At 52.4% G+C, this 21,592-nt stretch overlaps 11 protein-coding genes and 1 non-coding gene across 12 annotated transcripts; 1 reads left to right on the top strand and 11 right to left on the bottom strand.

Annotated features, from left to right (window-relative positions):
• Window positions 1-49: 49 nt before the first annotated feature.
• On the bottom strand, window positions 50-1,483 carry HPODL_04112 (Nucleoporin, essential subunit of the nuclear pore complex (NPC); the record flags this gene model as incomplete). The annotated part of the gene is made up of 1 exon (XM_014078895.1): window positions 50-1,483. The coding sequence occupies one exon, from the start codon at window positions 1,481-1,483 to the stop codon at window positions 50-52; it is 1,434 nt and encodes a 477-aa protein (XP_013934370.1).
• A 71-nt stretch (window positions 1,484-1,554) lies between these two features.
• HPODL_05246 (uncharacterized protein) lies at window positions 1,555-1,940 on the bottom strand (the record flags this gene model as incomplete). The annotated part of the gene is made up of 5 exons (XM_014078894.1): window positions 1,555-1,642; window positions 1,676-1,758; window positions 1,795-1,824; window positions 1,859-1,876; window positions 1,911-1,940. 5 exons carry the CDS (start codon window positions 1,938-1,940, stop codon window positions 1,555-1,557), a joined length of 249 nt encoding a protein of 82 aa, XP_013934369.1.
• A 102-nt stretch (window positions 1,941-2,042) lies between these two features.
• Window positions 2,043-2,456, bottom strand: HPODL_04111 (uncharacterized protein; the record flags this gene model as incomplete). Its single annotated transcript, XM_014078893.1, has 1 exon — window positions 2,043-2,456. One exon carries the CDS (start codon window positions 2,454-2,456, stop codon window positions 2,043-2,045), a length of 414 nt encoding a protein of 137 aa, XP_013934368.1.
• Window positions 2,457-2,659: 203 nt separating this feature from the next.
• HPODL_04110 (Protein dopey) lies at window positions 2,660-8,059 on the bottom strand (the record flags this gene model as incomplete). Its single annotated transcript, XM_014078892.1, has 1 exon — window positions 2,660-8,059. The coding sequence occupies one exon, from the start codon at window positions 8,057-8,059 to the stop codon at window positions 2,660-2,662; it is 5,400 nt and encodes a 1,799-aa protein (XP_013934367.1).
• Window positions 8,060-8,951: 892 nt separating this feature from the next.
• HPODL_04109 (Lysophospholipase) lies at window positions 8,952-9,581 on the bottom strand (the record flags this gene model as incomplete). The annotated part of the gene is made up of 1 exon (XM_014078891.1): window positions 8,952-9,581. The coding sequence occupies one exon, from the start codon at window positions 9,579-9,581 to the stop codon at window positions 8,952-8,954; it is 630 nt and encodes a 209-aa protein (XP_013934366.1).
• A 130-nt stretch (window positions 9,582-9,711) lies between these two features.
• Window positions 9,712-10,341, top strand: HPODL_04108 (uncharacterized protein; the record flags this gene model as incomplete). The annotated part of the gene is made up of 1 exon (XM_014078890.1): window positions 9,712-10,341. One exon carries the CDS (start codon window positions 9,712-9,714, stop codon window positions 10,339-10,341), a length of 630 nt encoding a protein of 209 aa, XP_013934365.1.
• HPODL_04107 (putative calcium-binding protein) lies at window positions 10,338-14,054 on the bottom strand (the record flags this gene model as incomplete). Its single annotated transcript, XM_014078889.1, has 1 exon — window positions 10,338-14,054. One exon carries the CDS (start codon window positions 14,052-14,054, stop codon window positions 10,338-10,340), a length of 3,717 nt encoding a protein of 1,238 aa, XP_013934364.1.
• Window positions 14,055-14,338: 284 nt separating this feature from the next.
• Window positions 14,339-14,411, bottom strand: HPODL_05432. The gene has a single exon. It is a non-coding gene; the product is annotated as a tRNA-Thr (tRNA).
• Window positions 14,412-14,526: 115 nt separating this feature from the next.
• Window positions 14,527-16,428, bottom strand: HPODL_04106 (Serine/threonine-protein kinase CBK1; the record flags this gene model as incomplete). The annotated part of the gene is made up of 1 exon (XM_014078888.1): window positions 14,527-16,428. One exon carries the CDS (start codon window positions 16,426-16,428, stop codon window positions 14,527-14,529), a length of 1,902 nt encoding a protein of 633 aa, XP_013934363.1.
• A 184-nt stretch (window positions 16,429-16,612) lies between these two features.
• On the bottom strand, window positions 16,613-17,016 carry HPODL_04105 (60S ribosomal protein L44; the record flags this gene model as incomplete). The annotated part of the gene is made up of 2 exons (XM_014078887.1): window positions 16,613-16,929; window positions 17,013-17,016. The coding sequence occupies 2 exons, from the start codon at window positions 17,014-17,016 to the stop codon at window positions 16,613-16,615; spliced, it is 321 nt and encodes a 106-aa protein (XP_013934362.1).
• A 315-nt stretch (window positions 17,017-17,331) lies between these two features.
• HPODL_04104 (ribonuclease P) lies at window positions 17,332-19,473 on the bottom strand (the record flags this gene model as incomplete). The annotated part of the gene is made up of 1 exon (XM_014078886.1): window positions 17,332-19,473. One exon carries the CDS (start codon window positions 19,471-19,473, stop codon window positions 17,332-17,334), a length of 2,142 nt encoding a protein of 713 aa, XP_013934361.1.
• Window positions 19,474-19,604: 131 nt separating this feature from the next.
• HPODL_04103 (uncharacterized protein) lies at window positions 19,605-21,311 on the bottom strand (the record flags this gene model as incomplete). The annotated part of the gene is made up of 1 exon (XM_014078885.1): window positions 19,605-21,311. One exon carries the CDS (start codon window positions 21,309-21,311, stop codon window positions 19,605-19,607), a length of 1,707 nt encoding a protein of 568 aa, XP_013934360.1.
• Window positions 21,312-21,592: the final 281 nt, after the last annotated feature.

Here is a 21,592-nt window from a genome sequence, read left to right as displayed (position 1 = left end):
ATTTTCTTTTTCTTGAAAATTATTTTATTCGACGCGTCGACTATATCGTCTATTTAGCCAGCTTGTTGACCACCTCCTTATCGTTCTCAATTAAGTCATACAGGAATTGTATGCCCTGTTGCTGCTTGGAAAGAATGCTGACAAGCTTGCTGATCACCTGCTCGTCGTTCGAAACATGCGACTTCGACACAGTACTGTTGGTAGCAACCGCCATCGACGCATCAATGTTGTCCAAGCTGATGTTCAGGTTGATGAGTCTCTGCTTCAAGTTGCTGAGTCTGGCCCACAGCTCATTTGATCTGTTCAGACCTATTGGGTCGTCCACTAACTTGACCAGCTCTTTAAACTGCGATATTAATTTTTCTTCGTCATTGGTTAGCTGGTAGCCTTTATATTTTAGCACCGTCAGATTGATGGCAATTCTCAGCAGTTTGAGATCCAGCTGTTTCTGCTTGATCTTGCACCGTGTCAGTCTGTTCAATGAGTCCAAATCATGTTTGTCGCCAAGATTCACCAGGTTCGAGTTGATGTTATTGAGAAGAATCCTCGACTTGCGAATATGTTCTATTTGTAAATTGGATCTGTTCAGTAAGTCCTCAAATCCCTTGATTCTAACTGGCAGCGTGTTGTAGCCGCGCGGACGCAATTTCATCGCGTTCTCCCAGTCCTCAGCAGACTCGTCGGCAGGCCGCTCGTAGTTGTTATACTCCTGCGGCACCTTGTTGTACACAAACGTCTTCATCAGACATTGATTTGAGTTTGCATCCCATGAGTTCTTCACTTTGGTGAGCTGGTCTGCAATTGTCGGCGTGTACCCGTTCTGCTGTTGATTTTGCTGCTGGTTGACTTTCTGTGCCTCAACAACCATCGGATGCAAACTTTGCTGCTGCGATTGCTGAGTCGACCATGCAAAGGACGGCTGGGAATTAAAAGCGGGCTGGCTCTGTGCGGGCTGCGTGTTCTGAGTCTGTTGAGCAGGCTGAGAATTACCACCAAACAAGGAAGTACCTCCAGTGGTGGCCGTATTGGACCCGGTGTTGGCTCCAAACGAAAATCCGCCACCAGTCGTTCCGCTTTGGTTATTTGCGCTAAAGAGATTCGATCCTGTTGTGGACTGTGCTTTGCTGTTGTTGCCAAATAAGCTCTGGCCTGTGCCAGAGCTGTTGGTGTTACCAAAAAGATTGCCTTGTGTGCTTGGCGCTGCGGTGCCGGTGTTGGTGTTGGCAGTGTTCCCAAACATAAAACCTGTGTTTCCCGTGGAGCCTGTGGTCCCCGAGGAAGCGTTCTGCGTGGAAGCGTTTTGCGTGGTGTTTCCACCTAATGAAAAACCACCCGTGTTGCCAAACCCAGTCGACGCATTGTTTCCGAACGAAAACCCGCCGCCGGTGTTACCCGTGTTGGTGTTCGTGCTGGCGTTGTTATTTCCAAATGAGAACCCGCCGCTCGGCGCCGAAGACTGTCCTCCAAAACTGAATCCAGACATGGGTGTTTACAATATTTTGTCTACATTTTTTCCAGGTGCAAGGTGTCTTGAGAACTCGCCCGTACATTAATCTAATTAGAGCCCCCTCTGAGCGACAGCACCAGGTGCAGGTCCGAGCCAGCACTTATGCCACACTCCTCAAGCGTTTTGTCGTCGTCCCTGGCAGTTAGAAGAATCTTGAAATCCACTTACAATTGCTTTCCAGAGAACAGGAACTTCTGTTGGTGAGGAGGGATCCCCTCCTTCACCTCGATGGTTTCTTTGAGGTCGCTCACCTGACATGTTAGCATTCGCTCTGCTAGCACACTTACTTTGTCGTGAAGATCAACGTCGATGCGGATCTGATGTTAGCCAAACTGTTGCCTCAGTACTCACCATTCTTCCTGTCAAGCTCTACCAGTTAGCTATGTCTGTGTGCTCTACTCACTCTCACTTTGATCTCGACGGTTTCTCCCATGGTGCAATATATGTATGTCAATGGATACACTAAAAAATATTGTACTTTATTGAATTAATATTAATTATTTATGCTCTCTACACCGCTGATTGCGAAAACTGACTACGACAAAATATACGAGCCTGCGGAGGACTCGTTTTTGCTCCTCGATCTGTTTGAAGAGATTGGAGCGACTATCGCTAATAATAAGCCCCGACTCGTGGTGGAGCTCGGAACAGGTTCAGGGATCGTGTCTACATTTCTGAACCAGCATATATTGAAAAATGCATTTCTTATAGCGACGGATATAAACCCACATTGCTGCCAGACCGCGATCGCCACAAACGCGAATAACGCAGCCACCGTGAACTTCGACTCCATCCAATGCGACCTCACGTCCAGTCTGAGACCAGAGTCGGTCGACCTGCTCATCTTTAATCCGCCATACGTGCCGTCTCCGTCTGTTCCTGCCGTGCCTGAGTCGGCAGAAGACCAGGCCTGGCTCGATCTCGCGCTGGATGGGGGAAGCGACGGCATGACGGTAACAAACAGACTGTTGCAGAATCTTGGGAAAATCCTCGCTCCCAATGGTCAGGCATACATTCTTTTCTGTGCGCGCAATAACCCTTCAATGGTGGCAGAACAGTTCCTAAGAGACCACCCGTCGTTCCATGTCAAGAAGATGATTGAACGAAAGGCCGGATGGGAGGTCCTCAGCGTATACCTGTTCCAAAACACAGCTAGCCAAAGAGATCGCTAAGAATGTCTTTTTCGATAGCATCTGCATCAGCGTCCAATAGAGCGTATTCGCTTTCATAATTCTGAATAGAGAGTGTCTCAAAGAATTCACGCAGGTCGTATATGGACTCCACTCTGTTGTGTCCTGCCAAAAGCGGTCTCTTCAACTTGTCCACACGACTCTCAATCTTGTCGTAAAGCTCTTTGGTCCGCATCTGTTTCAAGTTACTAATCTTGTCGACCAGAGACAGCACCGGAACGCTGGAATCACGATACACGGCATCAATCGTGTCTGAGACAAACAGCCATTCAGTCAGCTGGAACTCCTCAGGCTTCAGAACTAGCAGGACGTCCAGCAGTTTGCAGGCCTGTAAGACTAGCTCATTGTCAAACTCCAGCTGAGCACCTGTAATTCTGTCTCCCTCCGTTGGATTTTCAAGTCTCACCCATAACTGGTGTAGAGCATATTGCAGCTCTGTGTAAACTGTTGGCCAGAGCGTGCTCAGATGAGGGTCGGAATATTTGAAGATAATTACCCGAAGAAGGAGAAAAATGACAGGCTTCAGTGACTGGTTCGAGGAGTTTTTCAGCATGTCAGACACCCTAAATTGCAAGTCGCTCACGTTGTTCAGTAGGCTGTCCTTTGGAGAAATTAGCAGCAAATAGGCCATCCGTTTCAAATTCAGCCGCTTGTTTGACATCTCAGAATCGTTCCAGTTGAATAGAGTTGAAGAGCCGTGGTATGGAACCAGCCTCGTGACCAGCTCGTCCAGCTTTTCCTTATCTTCTTTGATCCAACTGTACAAAATACCATTCCATCGCGAACTGACTGGAGTGTCGAAGAATTTAGCGTCCATAATAATGTCGGAGCACAGATTTTTCCACAGTTTCAGCTGCAGACATTGGTTCGTGTTAGATAAAGCCTCGATCAGACTCACCCCATACTCTGGAACTTGACCCGCATTTTTGTTTTTAAGCAGCGGAATCAGTGTGTTGTTGATTATCGTCGTGTAGCAAGTCACCACCTTGTCGCTGTCTTGGACGATAACAGGCACTTTTGGAACAACAAAAGCCATAGAAGTGCACAGCTCCTCCTTCGCCGACTCTTTTTCCAACGGAGCAGTGTCTCTGACTGGCGACGTTCCTTTCATGGATGGGACTGACGGACTTTTGAGGTTCTCCACACCCGACTCTATCTTGCCAGTTGACTCTGAATTCAATACCGATGACGTTGGCGAGTCATAGTTGTCTGTGCCAGGCAGGATATTAATAGGATTCAAGATAGAGGCGATTGACTGGTCCTCAGACGTCGCATTCTTGACATTGGTGGCCATGGTGAGAATCTTGATGAACGAGTCCGTCATGTCCTTGCGCACTTTTCTTTGCTCGCCAAAGCTGGTTTGCGACAGCTTTACTCCAACAATAGAGCTGAATTTGAGGATGTCTGATAGAAGTAGTCTATAGTGCGACATGTTTGTTTGGACATCTTTTAGAAAGCTTATCAATTGCGTCCATATTTCCTCCACCGAGTCGCTGCTCAACGAGTCCATATACTCAGTCAAGAAAGTAGATATATCCTTATCATTAAGCTCGTTAATCATGGACGACCGTTTGGATTGCTCTAACGACGCCACGTTTACTCTCGACATGAGCGAGTTCAGCGCTAGAGGAATGATTTTCTCTGATTTGGCTCCATCTAAAAGATGGATCACTTTGAATGTAGAATATCTGTCTGAGCGGCTAGCCTGGTTCCTTTGTGAGCTCATCAGCGTCTCCAGCGTCTCCAACGGCTCTAACACAAAGATGCTCTCCAATATTCTCTTGGTTCTGTATTTTAGACGTGAAGCATTGTAGTTGACGGTTTTCGTAAACGACAGAAATGACGGCTTCTCCTCGTCGATGAGTCTTGTGCTGGTCGTATTAATGCCTATTATGGAACTCATTCGAGTCACCAACGGCGACGAGGGTGCCACGTTGATGGCATTGGCCTTGACTTTCGAATTCTCGTCTGACCATAGCCAGATGCGGTAACACGTCTCCACGGCGAGCTTGAAAGCCTTTAGTATCTCCATCCGTCTTAAATAATCCTCACCTTTTTCGTCAGGAGCTTCTACCTGGAAAACACCCTGCATGACGGACCCGAAGAAACTGGACTCCTTCCCTGAGGCCGACTCATTAGCAAAAAGTCCAGACTTCGAAGCTAGAAGGTATTTGTGGTTGACATTCAGTAGTTCCTGCAGACCGTTGATCAGCTCTAGAATGGCTTCGTCGGAGTCGCCGTCGGACTCTGTTTGGCTGAAGCGGGTGTTGATTGTGAAAAACTCGTCCAGCTTCTCACAAATACAAGCAGTGATGTTGAAACTGCTTCTAAAAACCAGCTCCGGGGCATAATTGGTGACGCTCAAGATGAGAGTGTTCCAGGACGCCAGTACCAGCGACGACCTCGAATTCAAAATTCCGTCCGAAACAATCTGTGCGAACTTTGGAGGCATACCGTCATTTTCGTGGTCGAACAGCTCCATTGATATTTTTGAGTCGTACGCAAGTCTCATAAATCTTGAAATGGTGGATAAGTAGAATGTGGTAATCGAGTCGTCGAATAGACTTGCTTTCTTGCACAGTTTTGTCAAAGACGTGACGATCTCTGTAAATTCGTGCTCTGTTCCGTCTATCAGCATTTCCAAAAGACTCAAACAGGCCCTTACGCAGCCGCAGTACTGGTCAACAACTGTTTTATCAGACTTTGGAGCGTCCATGGACAGAAACCTCGAAATGACGGTGACAAGAAGGGATTTATATGTGGTGACGTCCCAGCGGTGTCTGGAAATTATGTTGATATCGGCCTCATTGTTGAGTGTGCAGGGCTCACTTTTGAACAGCAAAACCAGCTGCGGATCTGTGCGCAAAAGATTTATAATGGTGGCTAGCTGGTAGTGGAAAAGCGTGAAGTCTTCGTCTTCCTCATTTTTAAACTTGCCAGCGTTGACGAAACTGTTCTTGGAAAGCAGACCCGAACACAGGATCTTGAACACCTTATTGATCGATCCAGTGCCAATAGTCGACTTTATCCACCGAGAGACTATCAGCTTGTTCGTTTCGTTTTCGCTGCTGAGATCGTCCAACAGCAGTTTCAGCGGACGAACAAGAATATTCTCTGTCTCGTTCAATGCCAGGGTGTGTGTCCATAGAGCGTTGAACGCTTTCATGCGCGTGAGCATATCGGAGCCAAGAAACAGTGACGAGAGCGCAGCCTCAATGTAGTGTGAGTCAACGCTGATTTCCAGCTGGCATATCATCTTCACCGTCTCGACCTGATACTTTCCGCTCGGATGGACCAAACAGCTCCAGAGCAGGTCCATGACGGTTTTCAGAATCTGCAACAACTGTGCCCCGGAAGTTTGTTTAGCCAGGGTTTTGAAAAGAAGCGAAATACCAAACGCAATCGGAACTGAGTCCTCGCTGAAATCGCCCGATTGGTAGCCGTTGACGGCCTTTAGTAATGTCAGGTCTTTCCACTGGTTTGCTCCATTTGGGATCTTTTCCAACAGCTCGTTGACAATCTCGGAGAACTCATAAAACAATGCCGCCTGCCGCGTTTCCAGCTGGACCGTGGTGATATGGGTCGTCAATGTGAGCAATATGGCGCTCAGGTCGGCAGTGGTGTACGGTTTTTCCCCTGGTGCCTCCAACTGGGCCTCCTCAGAGGTCAAATTGTAGTATTGTTCCAGTTTGGCAATTATCTCGCTCTTGAATGTGGCCTTATCAACGGTTTCTATTCGGACGTACTTTTCGTCTGCGTGTTCGATCGGCAAGAACGCTCTCTGTGGTATCAGCGCCAGCAGGGCTCTCAGCAGCTCTATCCATTTTTTGCTGCCGTCAAACTTGGCCAGCGATGCCAAAAGGGCCAGTGGAAGATGCAGCACCACCATGTCTTCCTCCTCCACACGGAAATGTCTAAGTATGAACAATACAAGGTCAATATCCTTGTCTTTGATGAGCCGTAGCACGTCCGCCCAAATATTGATGGTCTCGACGCTGTCGAAGAACGCGTTCGCATTTTTCACCAGCTCGTCAAAAACCTCTATCCGCTCCATCTCGTGTGTCTCTTTGGTGCACCTGATTATTGGTATGAGGATTTTTGGGACAATGTACTGTCCGATCTCCCATTTGTCCATGATAGCCACCGCAATCTTGCACGCCTCAATGCGTTGCTGGTACCTTGGCTGCGAGCTGGTGGAGCCCTCGAGCAGCGCGAAAATTGCCTGTGTCAGATGTTCGAGCCCGTACGAACGGAAATACTGCGATCTTGTTTCCGCCGTGATGGGCTGCTCGGCCTTGCCAGCTGCGCGCACTTGTTCTGTGTTGGACGGTCCAAGCAACCAGTTCCAAAGTCTTCTGTTTAACGACATGTCTTTGCGCAGAACGGTCCCTGTAGCTCTCAGCACCAACAGCTGTTTGTCTGCGTTGGAAACGAGAACCTGGAGGATCGGCGAGTGCAGCTGCAGCCGGCCGATCAACAAGTCAAAGAAGCCTCTTTGTACCAGCAGATTCTCGTCAGTAAGCCCCTCTCCAAACGCCTTTATCAGCAGTCCTGGCTCTGGAGTGACACAGGCCCTGGTCTCGTCGTCAACAGCGCCCAACACGGCATCTTTTCGCAGCTCAGGCTCTCCATCAATCTTGAACGAAGGCATCCGGCGCACAAGCCATTCGAGAGCCCCTAGCCTCTTGTCGGGAGACGTAATGATGCACAGAAAAAGACACTGCCAGAAATGCGGATTGTTGTTTAAGTGCGCCTTGAAAGTGTCAATAAGCTCGAGAACAGCGTCGAACGACTCGGAAGTCGTGTCGTCCAACGCTGGTAAAAGACTCAGCAGAATTCCACGGAAGATGACCCGCAGAATCAACGGCTCGATCGGCACCACATACGTTTTTAACAGCTCAATCAATTGCGGCTTCACACTGATGCTGGCGTACGACATCAGCGGAAGCAGCCCGGGCAGCCACGTGCTGATGTGCAGCCCCAGCTCGTCAACACCCAGGATCTCAAAAATCTGTGTGTACACCTCCAGGGCCTTTCGATGCACTCCGCTGGGAAGCTTGGGCGACAGACATTTGGACAGCGTCTTGGAAATATCGAACTCGCTCGGGATCCAATGGTTGACCTTCGGCTCAGGGTTCGTCTGTAATGCCCGCTGTAACTTGCTTAGGTACGAAATGTAGTCTGCCCACTCCTCGACAGAATCAAAGACCGTCAGGGCTTTGTCGATGTTGGACACGTATTTTCTCTCTTTGGAGCTCAATTGCTTGCTCCCACTCTGCAAATCCGAGTTGCGGCCGTACAGCAGCGGCAACGGCGACATCGAGCGCAAAAACCCGCCGCCTTTGGATTGCGAAGCAGACATGGTGTAGACTCTATGTGGCTAAGTATTTTGTTTATCTTAAACGTATGTCGCGGTGCAGAGGTGCCAAAAATAAATCCCCAACTGGGCACAAAAAATCCTTTATTCGAAAGATACTCCATGTCTATACTGAAAACCGTGTGGTATCCCTTCAGGGTATGTGAACCTTTGCTAGTAGGCTAACTTCAGGGCATTTATTATTTCACCTTCCACTTTGAGTGCTGGAGATACCTCAAGATGAACATTGTAAGCCTCGTGTTTGTCAGCGTGTTGATCTACGGGGCAGCTCTGTGTTTTTATCTTACTTCCCTATTTTTCACAGGGGGTATGTTCTCTTTCATTGGTCCAACAACGTTCCAACTCATGACCTTCATCATCAACCTCATCAACGCACTCCTTCTGCTCCCGAGACCCCTCAAGTACACGTTTGATTACGTAATCAACACCGAGCTGGAGCTCGGGTACAACCATCTCTACCGCGGGCTTCTGGACAACCGGTTGAACGAGCTTTATCGCGAGACATTGTTTGGCAGGTGCTATCGCAACTGCAGGCAACTATTTGGTCCTGCGCGCTTTGTTTTACAGGAGCTGTTGTACCTAATGCTCAACATGATCCCGATTTTGGGCCCCATCATTGTGATTCTACTGAAGGCCTCCCGGGCCGGGTATTCGCGACATATCCGCTACTTCCAGCTTAAAGGCTACACCAGGGCCCAAACCTATTTTTTGTGGCGCAAAAACAGACATCTCTACTTCACGTTTGGGCTTGTCTCGCTGTGTTTGGAGCAGCTGCCAATTATTAATATCTACTTTGCCTTTACCAACCACACGGGAGCGGCCCTGTGGGCGGTCGAAATTGAAAGAGCTTCGCGAGAGCCAGAAAAAGCTCGCCAGATCACTGTGGAATCGTCTGGCCTAAAAACCGCATGAGGTCTGCCATCTCTTCAGGCGACGAAGAGTGCTCCATTCCTCTGTATTCTTTGAACTCGATGTTTTGCAAACCTGCCTTTTTGTACACATCGACGGCGTGACGGGCCGCTGCAATTGGTACCACAGGGTCTCTGTCTCCGTGTCCAAAGAAGACTGGAGTATTCAGGTTCGTGGTCTGGACTTTATCTTTGAGCGACTTCTCCACGGGGCAGAATCCAGACAACGCCACAATACCCGCAAGCGTGCGGTTACAAGTTGCGCCGACTGCAAGGCTCAATGCTGCACCCTGTGAAAATCCGCCCACAACGATGCGGTTGCTTGGAATGCCATTTTTCACCTCAGTCTCGACTAGTTGCTTTATCTCGTCAACACTCTTCCAAAACGTGACCGGGTCCTCCTCCACTTTGTGGTCGATCGGGAACCTGGTCAGATCAAACCATGAACTCGTTGGCATTCCGTTGCAAACAGTCACGGGAATGACAGGGGCATTAGGCAGAATCACGTTGATGTGTCTAAACTGCTCCTGTCTGTGCAAAAGATCTGCAAAGAACTTCCAACCGTCGGACGAGTCGCCTAGTCCGTGGATTATTATCATTGACGCTGTCGGCTTTAAAGCGGAGACCCTTGAAACAGACATGATGCTAGAAATGCTAGAAATTATTTTTGAGAAATATTAATTAAGTGAAGCTGGGAATATTATAAAATAAGTGACAGTTCTTTTTACAATGCTTCCCAATGTCCCACCAAAACCACTGAAGGAGCAAGTTTTGGACCACGATAAGCTGGAATACCCGCTTGTGCCTACGAGCGTGACACAGAGGCTGAAGTTTCCTTCAGAACTGCCTCAGTATTTTAACGAGCTGAGCACGGCTAAACTCCAGGAACTGGCCAGGTCCCCTGATTTGCTTCAGAGCTATCTATACAAAACATCCAATTTTGACCAAATAGGCACAGAGATTGTGGAATCGCTGGAAAAACAGATAGAGTACACCACCAAACTGCTGAAAAACGTGAAAGAGGATATTGTGCCACAGACAGACCAGATTAACAAGCAATTGGAGCAGTTCCACGAGAAGTTAAAGAAATTCGACCAATTGCAGGTCCGCATGTACGACCTGCTGAACAAGTACTCGAGAGAGTCCATTATACGGGCTGTGGAGCGCAGCGTTAATGATAAAGACAGAGATACTAAGTCTCTTGTGGACCAGATCCGTTCGTCACCAGCTGAGATCGATGAAGCACAGCTGGCGTCCTTCATGAGCACATACACTACAGAGCGTCAAGAGTACTATCTTAAACTGGAAAAATTGCATAGATTGTACGAAGAGAGAGTTGGCGGGCTCGAAACGCCTTAGGCAGAGTCCAGAAGGAAGTTTGTGGCAAGATCCAACTGCCAACTGTTCTTCTGCAGCGCGTCCACTGCCATCTTCTCGTCAAATCCCATTCCCTTCAGCTCCTCAATGGCTAATTGCTGGCTCTGGCTATAGATGGAGTCGCTAGGCACAGGGTTTGAATTGGACGGCTGTTCGGTGAAGGCCTCGCTAGGCTCGTATGGTGGCAGGCTTTCGAAATGTTCTGTGGCGGGCTGCAGACTTGGGTCGTTTCCAAAACCGGCAAACACCTGTTCCCAGTCGTCATTGACCGCGCCTGCTCCAGCGCCGGCCTCAACAGCGTCCTGGGCGGATGGGCCCGAAAAGGAGAACCCGTGCGTGCCGGCATCAAAGCTGTTGAACTCGTCGAACTGCGGAGCGTTGAAAGAGTCCTCTGGACGGGCCTCCTCAAGCCCCAGGTCGTCGAACATGTTATCGCTCTTCTGTGCTGTAAATGGGTTGAACGACTTGTCGCCAGATTGCGGCTGGGCCGCACCTTCCTCCTGCAGCTTGACCGGGCTCGAAATACTATCGTGGAACTCCTCGTCGTCGCTGCTCTCGTCTGGCTTAGGTTTGCCCGGAACTGGAATCTCGTGAGGAACTGATGGCTCCTCAGAGTTCGTTTCCGTGGCAAGCTGGGCGGGCTTAGTAGCTGGTGAATACAAATCGTCTTCTTCTTCGTCTTCGTCCTCCGCTTCGTTCTTTGTGGTGTCTGAGGTTTCTGTAGTGGTGTTTGACTCTGGCTCTTTCTCTGCGATCTGTGCAAACTCGCCCGGCAAACTTCCAGGCATCGTGTAGTGAGGGGCAGGCTCCTGAGGAGCTGAGTCCTTGGCATCGTCGTGGTTAACCATCTCGAACGACTCACCATTCTCGTTTGATGATATAGGCTCCGGAACGTCCTCTGTTCCTTCCGGCAGGATCTGAGAGCTCAGCACAGGCGGAGCAGATTCCTCTTCGATGGTGGAAGTAGGCGAGTCCGGCAAGTCAAAGTCGCCCCTGACAGACTGCGACGGATTGTTTTGGATGGAGGACGTTTCCGAGTGAGGAATGCCAAACGGAAGCGAGAACTGCTGCTGGGTTTGGGACCCGTCGTCCAGCTCCGAGGTCTGTGAAGTGGCTGGCTCCGAACGGGACTTGGTCGACGAGTCGAAACCGGTGGTGTTTGAGACAGACTCGGTGGCCTCTCTTCTCAAGTCTTGTGCGCTTGGCACAGAGAATTCGGTCTCGTCGAAATTCTGCAGCGTAGACGTTGGCACCTCCTGCTCCTCAGACTCCTCGTTGTCTTGCTCGTCGACGGACTTCTCGTGCTGGGCAGCAAGGTAACCAGCGCCGGAAGCAAGAGCAGTACTAAAGTTGAGGTTTTTCTCTGCAAACTGGGCACTGTAGTCACCGTGTTTCTCGTGAAGGTCGTAATTTTCATCTTCCAGCTCTGCAGATCTCGTAAGCAGCTGCGAATGTTTCAGCTCGATCTCGCTAATCGACTGGATCACAGACTCAATTTTCGATCTCAGCTGGTTGTTTTCTTCTTCCTGCGAGGCCACCTGTTGCGTTGTCACGGCAAGCATCTTCTGCGACTGCGTCAGTTTCTGTGACAGCGACTCGATCTGCTGGTTCAAGTCGATCGACTCAGCATTTAGCACGCCGAGCCGCTCCTTCATCGTCTGATTACCCTTCTGGGTCTCCTCGACCTCCAGCTGCAGTTTCTGGAGCTTGGACTGTTCCGAGTGGTAATTGGCCTCGGCAAGAGCCAGCTCCTGTTTTAAAGAGTCCGACTCGTTGCGCGACTTGATCAACACCTCCTCCACCTCTTGCACCTGCTGCACCTCGCGCTCGTAGAGCGTCTTCAGCTGCGAGAGTTTCGACTCAATTCCCTCTTTCACCTTCATGATTCTGGCTAGTTCTTTCTGCGCCTTGTCTCTCTTGGCGTTCACGTTTGTAGTTTGGATTGTCAGAGAGTTGATCTGGTTAGAGAAATTTGCAATGTCCACAGACGCCTGCGAAAGCTGATTCGAGACGTCTCTGTCTGTTGACGAGGTGCGTGCCGGTGGCTGCGGTTGGTTGGTGAATTCCAGGCTGCTGGCCGGCTGCTGAGTGAACTGCGCCGGCGACGGAGCTGGAGACGCGTCTTTGGACTCGATAACTGGGCTGGCCACGCTTCTCAGGGCTTCGTAATTAGCAGTAGGCTGTCTTGGGAGAGAAGGTGGCTGAGAGTCTGTCTCGTCGAAATGGGGCTTCTGAGCACGGCCCGGGATGGCTGGCGGAACAGGTCTGGATGGCCGATGGTCCAGGTCCTCTGGACCCTCGTCGTCGTCAGAGGACTCGTCCGCGGCCGTGTGCTGGCTTTGCAGCTGGCGGCCAAAGTTCGACGTCGGAACAAAACCACCGTGACCCGTGGTGTTGGACTCTACATGGGCAGAGCGGGACGCAGGGACAGGAGGCACGGCTGGCTTCGAGGCCGCACGTGTAGGCTGGACAAAAACGTCCATCAGGTCGTCCATGTGCGACTTAGAAGGGCTGACGGCCTGCTGGGGAGCAGAAGGAGAAGCAGGCAGTGGGGGTGGCACTTGGGAAGCAGAATGGACCTGGGGACTGTCTGTGGACTTGCTGGTCTGGATCAGCGAGACCGGAGTCTCTTCTGGGAGCTCGAAACCGGCCAATTTCTTCTGCACCAGGTACATGGCAATGGAGAACTCCTGCTTGTTGAATGAGTCGGAGCCGTCCAAATTGGCCAGTTCCCAGATGGTGGCCAGCGTATCGTTTGGCAGCTTTGACGTCATGAGGAACTTGGCAACCTCGTCGCCGGAAACCTTGCCCTGCTTGGATTTGTCCAGATTGTCAAAGACGGCGCCGTATTGCTGTTTCTGCTGCGGAGACATGGTCCAGGCGCTGAAGTTGGCAGAGCCCGAGCCAATAGAGCCGCCAGAAGCTTGTTGCAAAAGAGGTGACTGCGGCTGCGACGGGTTGGAGGCCACGGCCCAGACCGGCTCTGGAATGACAGCAGGAAGGATGGTCATGGACTTGTTGAGAAAACTCTGGATCAGGTGCATAGCCACGATGAACTGCGGTCTGCCAAGCTGACCGGTCTGTTTCTGATCGACCAGGTTCCATATTTTCTCCAGAATCTGTGTAGGCAGTCTGGCTTTGAGAAAAATGTCTCTGGCCTGGACTCCGGGTAGAACACCGCCGGGAGCAGCTTTGTCAAACATGGCACCGAAACTAGCCGCTTGGTGGGGCGTCAGAACAGGAACAACGACCTGCTGCGAGTCCACGGACGAGGCCGACGAGACCCGCGACCCAGTGGCGTTCACAGGCAGACTTCCGCCCGTGGTGTTAACTGGGATGGAATTGAACTTGGCCAGCTGAGGTGGGACGTTCTGCGCAAGCTCTGGACCGAGCACCGCGCCGTTCTGAATGTGTCCAATCAGTCTCATTGCCACACAGAACCCAAACTGGTCCAACGACCCTTTGTTGTCCGGGTCTGCAATATTCCATATTTCTCCCAGTACTGGCGGACTCAGATTGGACGCCTCTAACAAAGGCTTCACAGACAGTCCGGAAAGCAGGCCCGTGTGCTTGAGATCGAGCGTTTTGAAGATTTGGCTGTAGAATTTCTTCTCGTCAGCAGTGAGAGGCTGCTTGAGATTGCCACCGGTGACTGGGCCGTTAGCAGACGAAGAAGAAGTGTACGTACCCGACATAGTGATTGGAGCGGAAAAAGGCAGAAAATAGTTCGAATATCGGCCGTGCTGCTGGAACGGTTCTGATCGTATTTGATAAACAATTTATTTCTGGGTACTGTCGGGTTATGAGCGAGGAATAATGGGTGGGCGAGAAACAGACGAAACGATAACCGGGAGAGTCAGGGCTTGAAATGTCGACAAACCGGCTTTAGGAATGCCCCGTCAGTTGGGTCTCAGACATGCCCTGTTCTACAGACATACTTAATACTGGCACTGCTTTGGTGGCAAAAAAAAAATAAAACTGCCCCCACTCAGATTTGAACTGAGGATCTCCACATTACTAGTGTGGCGCCTTACCAACTTGGCCATAAGGGCGATGTTTAATCGGGATTTCAGATTTCCACACATGGACAACTTCACATTTGCTAAGGTCAGTCCAACGCTACCCATCCCGTCTACGTTCCCGTGTTCAACGTTTATATTTATTATGCTATAAAGCATTCTTCCGCGTCAGGTACTCAAACCGGCTGAAGGTGTATCCAATGAACGGAAGATCCTCCTTGGTGTCTGCCCCACCAACAACACTGCCCTTCATCTGCTCCCGCTGCTTAGCAGCTTGGGCCAGAGCAGGTGAGTCCGGCACGTTTTCTAGCTCGTCGGTCGGGAAGAAACGCGTGTCTGTGATGGACCTGAGTTTTGGGATGAATGGGGCCTCCACGTTGCGGATCTCGTCCCAGTTGACTCCACGGAAGAATGGGTGTGCCTTGATCTCGTTGGCGCCGCCGTTGCGGCCGAGTCGGTGGTCCGCGTCGGTCAGAAGCCTCAGGATCAGGTCCTCTGCCTCGGGACTCAGGTGAATATCCTCAGGAAATTGTAATGTCTCTCTCCAGTTGAGAATCTTGCAATACGTCTCTTTAGGGGTCTCGGAGCAGAACGGCGGCCAGCCCACCAGACACTCAAACATAATGGCGCCCAGCGACCACCAGTCGCACGTCTGACCGTATCCCTGGTTCAAAAAGATCTCTGGAGCAATGTAGTCGGGAGTTCCGACGGTAGAGTATGCCATGAGCCGTCTGGATTTACGCCACGTCTGCATCTGCTGCCGATTCGACATGGTGAGGTTGATCGGGTCGACGAGCACGGAGTTTCGCCCCGTGTTGGAGCCGCCCGAGCCGTTGGCGTTGTCCTGGTCCAGCAGCTTTCTGTAGTAGTTGGAATCGTGTGTCTTATGGAACCCGGTCGACAGGCCAAAATCTGAAAGCTTGATGTGGCCGCGCATGTCGATGAGAATGTTGTCTGGCTTGATGTCTCTATGAATGAATCCCAGTTTGTGTATCGCCTCGATCGCCAGCACGCACTCGGCAATGTAGAATCGGGTCACGTCCTCGGTGAAAATCTGCCACTTGATCAGCATGGTCATCAGGTCGCCGCCAGGCAAGAACTCCATGATCAGGTACAGATAGAGCGGGTCCTGGAACGAGTAGTACAGCGACACGACCCACGGCGAGTTTGCGTCTGCCAGCACGTCCCGCTCGGCCTTGACGTGCGCCAGCTGCTCCTTCTTGTACATCTCGCTTTTCAGCAGGGTTTTCATGGCGTAGATCTTGCCCGTGTCGCGTTTTTGGACGAGCCGGACCTCTCCAAAGGCGCCCTTGCCGATCACCTTGACTGTGTGGAAATCCTCAAGACTGAGTCTTGTTCTTCGCAGCCGTAGAAACTGCGACTCGTTGCGGCCAAACAGCTGTAGCTCTCTGTTCCGGCGCTCCCCAGAGCTCTCGGTGCCGAGCTTCTGCTCAAACGACACGCGTCTCTGGTTGCGCTCGATGGCATGCTCGATGGCTGTTTTGTAGTAGTGCTCGAGTTTCAGCTTGATCGAGGCCGCCTTGTCCTGCGACGACTTCGAAAACCACTCTGGATGCCGGTCAAAGTACACATAGTCGGCCGGCGGCTGCAGCGACTGCACGCTCTGCCGGTACGAAAGGTTCGAGTTGCTGTTGTTGGCGGCCGGGTTCGAGTACGGAAACTCGGGCTGTTTCAGAGCTGACTTCGACGGCGACACAAGCGACGAGTTCGACGAGATCGGCGCCAGGTTCGCCGACCGCACGCTGCGCGACGGACTCGAGGGCGGCTGGGGGTTGAAGTCGTTGAACTGCAAAGATCGGGTCGGCGACGTGCCGTACAGATTCTGGTAGTTTTGGACCTGCTGCTGTGCCGGGTGCTGCATGTTGGGGATCTGCGCACCAAACACAGGCGCCTGCTGAGGATGTGGCGACCCGTTAGGCACGCCAAACTGCTGGTTGTTGTACTGTCGATACTGCGGTTGCTGCTGCTGCTGGTACAGGTTGTACATATTCTGCTGGTAGTTCGTACCGCTGTCCTGCTGCGGATACATGGCTGAGTGGCGATCTGGGCTGGAAGGTGCTGATGGTTGCTCTCACAAAAGAAAACAAAACACGATCCGTTGTTTTTTGGGAGCGTAGCAGAATTTCAAAGGCAGGCGGTGCAAGGATGTGTTGTTTGGAGTCTAAAGGAGGAACTACTACGACATGGTACCTATAAGGGTTAACATTACACACTTAGAATTGCAAAGCTTGACCCTTTTGCTTCTTGTCTCCACCAAGCTCAAAGTGCTTACATCTCTTGAGTGGGAGTTGCAGCTTGGTCTTGCAGCTGACACATTCCAGTCTCAACACAACCTTCTTGGTGGTCTTGGCCTTCTTGTGGAAAACTTGCTTGGTCTGACCACCGTAACCGGACTGCTTGCGGTCGTATCTTCTCTTACCCTGGGCGTAAAGCGAAGCCTTTCCGGCCTTGTATTGGGTCACTCTGTGCTGGGTGTGTTTTCTGCAGTTCTTGCCCTTGCAGTAGGTCTTTCTGGTCTTTGGAACGTTAACTGAGGTTAGTGGGGAGGGGGGCTGTTGTCAGCAAACTGAGTATACCAGTCTGATCTGACATCCTATTCTGTTCGATACATACCCATTTCGATATCTGTGAAAGTCCTTGTAAAAATGTTTTAATATTTTTCACTCGCAAAATTCCCACTGCACACCACCGCCACGCGGGCTGGCCGAAAATTTACGCCCGGCGAATTTTCGCGCGAAGCAAGCACGGGGCGTTCCCGTGGTGCGGGGGTTGAAGTTAACATCACGTGATATGAATAAAAAACGGAAAAGACCTTCACCAGTATCCTTCATTATCCCCCACTTCAATTACCATTGACACCCCTCTAAGGTATTAATAACTTCATTCGTACGGAGTAAATTCATTAATATATCTCATTGTATCATTACCACACTCATTCTGCCAGCTGCGAGACATACTGCTTAAACCTCGTCAGCTCAGCCGGCAGCTGCACATAGTGGTTGGACGCGTCCTCAAACTCAAAGCTCAGCACCTTGCCGTAGTACTTCATCTTGAGCTTGATTTGGTCCGTCATCTGCGACAGGTTGCTGACATAATCAAAGATCTTGATCAGGCCGTAGATGTTGTCGTTGACCACTCTATACTGCTCCACAGCAGTCTTGAAGAGTCCTGAGCCGAAAAGGGACTGGTACTGGGATGGGGTGAGGAAATCGACGAGCAGCGACAGGTAGTTGTTGAGGCTCGTGCCATCTCTGGACTTCTTGTAACCCTGGTTGATGACGAGCGCCGTGGCGAGCTCGGTTTGTCTCTCGTTCGAGTTGAGGTACGACACGAGGTTCAGGAGCGACTCGTTTGACAGCACGAGGCTGTCCTTGATGATGATTTCTCTTGTAAATCTGATGAGGTTCTGTCTGTCCATTCTGTCGAGCGCTGCGCCGACAAGAGTGTCAACCATCGACGAGAGATACTCGTAGTCGTCGTGCTGAACAAGCTGTTGGATAGCCTCGTCGAAGTCTTTGCGCGGCACGATCATGTTCCACACCTGTAATGCCGAGCCGAAGTCGTTACCGTCGAGGAACTTTCTCATCACGAGCGCCAGACTGGCCACAGACACCTCTGGCAGCCAGTCGACGGCGTTGAATTTGAGGTACGAATTGTAGGCCTTGGCGGGGTCTAGGGCAGCCTGACCGGCAATGAAGCTCGAGAGGAGCTTGGAAAGCGCATGCTGCTCCGACTTGTCGCAGTGGCCGACCACCTGGTCGAGAAAAGCGGCTGCCTCGGCGGACTGACCGCAAAGAAGGAGTGACTCGAGCATGACAGCGTAAATGTCGTACTGCTGTGCCTCCAGCACCTTGGCATCGATGCTGTCGTTGATATCGTGGTATAGGGCGTTGACAAGGCCGGTGTTTTTGGAGTAACCGGCGTATTTGAGCAGCTGCAAAAACAGGCCTAAGTTTTCGGTCAAATCGACACGTGACTTGAGCAGCTCGTAGAGCTTGTCGGCAGCGAGAATCTGCACACACTTGAACCTGTTTAGGCCCCGCACGAGGTCGTGGTAGACGGCCTGGTCGAAGCGGATGGCCGCGTTGGAGTTGTGGCTTATGAGGAACAGCTCGAGCGCAATGCGGAAGAAGTCGTTGCTGTTGCGGAACTCGCCCGTGCTATAGCTGTTCTGCGCGCCCTTCAGCAGTGGGCCCACCACCAGCTCGTATGTCTCGTCGGATGGCTTCAAATTGTTGGACAACATGTCCGAGTACACGTTGAGCAGGTGTGTGAGCTTGTCCTCGGCGGACTCACCGGTGTCGGTGCGTTGCGGGATCGAGCGCAAGACTTTGTTGTACAGAGCAGTGGTGGGGACTAAACCCTTGCCTCTGAGGTTGAAGTAGACGGCCAGCACCTCGCTCGGCCGGTTGCTGGACAGCAGCTCGTCAATCAGACGTTCGTGAACCGAGAGTGGGGTGGCTGGATCGACTTCCTTCGCCTGCTCAGACTTCTCAGCAGTCTCCCCCGTCTCCCCCATCTCCCCCACCTGGAGATCGCGCAGCTGTCGTTCCAGTTCGTGCACCGTAGAGTACTCTCTCCTGCCAGTCGGTCTTTCCAGGGCAAAGGTGCGCACGGTGGTGGAATTCGACCGCCGAAGCCGCAGCTGGCGACGGCCGTTGGCGACCGCGCCCACGCACACACTCATGTGGCCGTTCTTGTTTGTTTTGCCGCCTGCCTTCTTGAGCAGGATCGGGGTTTGCCCACGGGTCTCATCGTCGGTGTTTTGCGACTGGTCGAATATCACATAGTTGCGCGTCACCATCGCCGCGGGCGTAAGGATGTTGCAGTACCGGCTGTACCGTGTTTTGCGACCAGAGTCCTCACGGGCAACGTCATCCACTATGAGTAGATCCTGGGGCTTCGAGTAGGAGGGCTTGAAAAAGGGGTGCGAATAGCACTTGCTGCCCGACGAGGACGACACGTTGGACGCCCGCCGCCGCGCAAACGACGCTCCTGTCCGTTCCGTGAGGTTGACAAAGCTGCGAAGAACCATGTTGGAATTTATTGGAGGGTTGATGCACAATATATACATTCCTAAAAAATACGGTGTGGGACCCGGGCCGTGATTGGCAGACCCCGCGACACAAACGGGAGCAGTTTTTTTTTTTGGCGAGCCCCTCATTGGATGGGTGGAATTTGACACGGGGTGTGAGGGGGGATCTTTCATGGCTGCGAACCCTCGTTGATCCGTGGGATCAAACCGCAAGGACTCACCACGTACTCCTGGAGCCGTCGCTCCAGCCCCTGTGGCCGGCGAGGGGCGGCTCCGACGCCGCCGCCGGCAAAGTAGCGCCCCACCTGCTGGTGCGGGATCGTGTAATCTGGGGAATAGAAACTGGCACCCCCTGATTTCAAAGCCACGTCCATCGACGCAGCGTCGCGCACAACGTACTTGCCCGCCCAGCGCTCGTTCGCGGTCAACGTTGTCATGCACCGGATCGAGTCGCGCAAGATCTTGCGCCGCGAGGGCAGCCGCAGGTCGGCCCCCCACTTGTACTGCATGCGCAACTCCTTCTCGGGCGGCGCAGAAAGGCTCGAGCTGGACACCGATGTCGACGGCGTGGCGCGCTGCTGCAACGTGGGGGAACTGCTCAGTCCGTTCGACAGCGATGACGGCGTCGACAGCACCGGGGTGGGCTCGGGCATCGCTTCCGTTTCGGCCTCGGCAGACGACGTCGACAGCAGCGTCACGAGCGTCGCGTCGGACCCGTGCCGAGTGTGCTGCGCGTACTCGTACTCCTCCGCAGGCGCGTCGCCGTCGTCGTCGTCGAACGTCGCGTCTAGATGGTCGCTCTCGTCGTCCGGCTCCGCCTCGTCAGCACTCTCGTTCGCAGGCGACTCCAGCGACAGCGGCTCGTGGTCGGACACGTCCGAAAACACCACACCCGGCTCATCGTGCCGCATGTCGGCCAGTTTCGAGCCCGCCGTCGAAAACTTGCGTTTCCACCTCGACACCAGCGACGACAGGTCTGCCGAGCTTGCGCGCCGCCGGAACATCCCAAGCGACGGCCGCCGTCTGTATCCGACCATCAGCGAGTCGCCGTGCTGTCTGTTGCGTCGCCGGCGGCGCGGCACGGTTCTATATTTTGGCATTTCGCGGCGGGTCAGGTCGAGCGAGTTGTCGATTCCTAGATTCAGACAGCAGTACCACTCGATCATGCTCTCGACGGTCGGGAATTCCAGCAGAAACTGCTCTGTCTCGACACGCAGCCGCAGCGTATGTTTTTTCTTCTTGTAGTCGGTCGCTATGCCCACCTTGGCGTACTGAAGCGAGTAGGAGCGCACCAAGTTGTCGGGCACGAGCAGGCCCTGTTGCGCGAAAGACGCCTTGTCGCGCAAGTCGTGCGACGTTGTGAGTCGCGACTTATACAGTCTCTCGTCGTCTGCCGACAAACAGCCCGCAGGCCGTGCCGCAGCGTCTCTATTGTAAATGTTGAGCTGTGTCGAGTTGAGCTCGACGATCACCGATCGCCACTGCCGCTGCGGCGCAAGCTCGTACGGCGAGATCCACTCCAATTTGCGCGATAGCGTGGTAATCTTGTAAACAGTCGGAAGATAGTCCGGCAGCAGCTCGTGCCCCTCATCTGGGTTCGAGTACACCGGTTTGGGTTTTCCCGGCACCAGCGTGCTGTAGGAGGGTGGGAACACTGGCGTGGGCTCTAGAAAAGTCAACGCATCCATGAGCTCGGTCAGATCGAAGTTCGGCACAGACTGCGATCGCTGTTTGCTGCCTGACACCGTCTCGGTCCGGCGCGGAGGCTGAGTCGCCGACTCGGTGCTGGCCCTCGTGCGCGGGTGCGTGGTCGTGTTGGCCGTGCGCTGCGGTTCTGCGTGGGGCGGTGTGCCTGGGTCTGGCCTGGACGATATCATAAAAATCGGTTTCCTGTTGATTGTCATGTCCTGATGCTAGATTTGTGCGCGGTAGTAGTCGTAGGGGGCCATACAATGGATGCGTGGGGGGAAGAGGCTAGTGTGCACTTGGGAGTTCGTTTGGCAACGCAATCTAGGCTGCAACACAATATCTCTCTGGTCTGTGGGAAGAAAACACTTGATCCTGTGCAAATCACCGGAGCTCTTTTGTTTCAGGAGCGATAAAGGCGCACCCTTGCACCAGAAGGTCTGACGGGTGCGGGCCGATGGTGGGGGGAGTG

The sequence above is a fragment of the Ogataea parapolymorpha genome, chromosome V, assembly GCF_000187245.1.
Source record: "Ogataea parapolymorpha DL-1 chromosome V, whole genome shotgun sequence".
Classification (NCBI taxonomy): Eukaryota; Fungi; Ascomycota; class Pichiomycetes; order Pichiales; family Pichiaceae; genus Ogataea; species Ogataea parapolymorpha.
The sequence above is the reverse complement of the archived record's forward strand: the minus strand, read 5'-3'. Positions and strand labels throughout refer to the sequence as shown.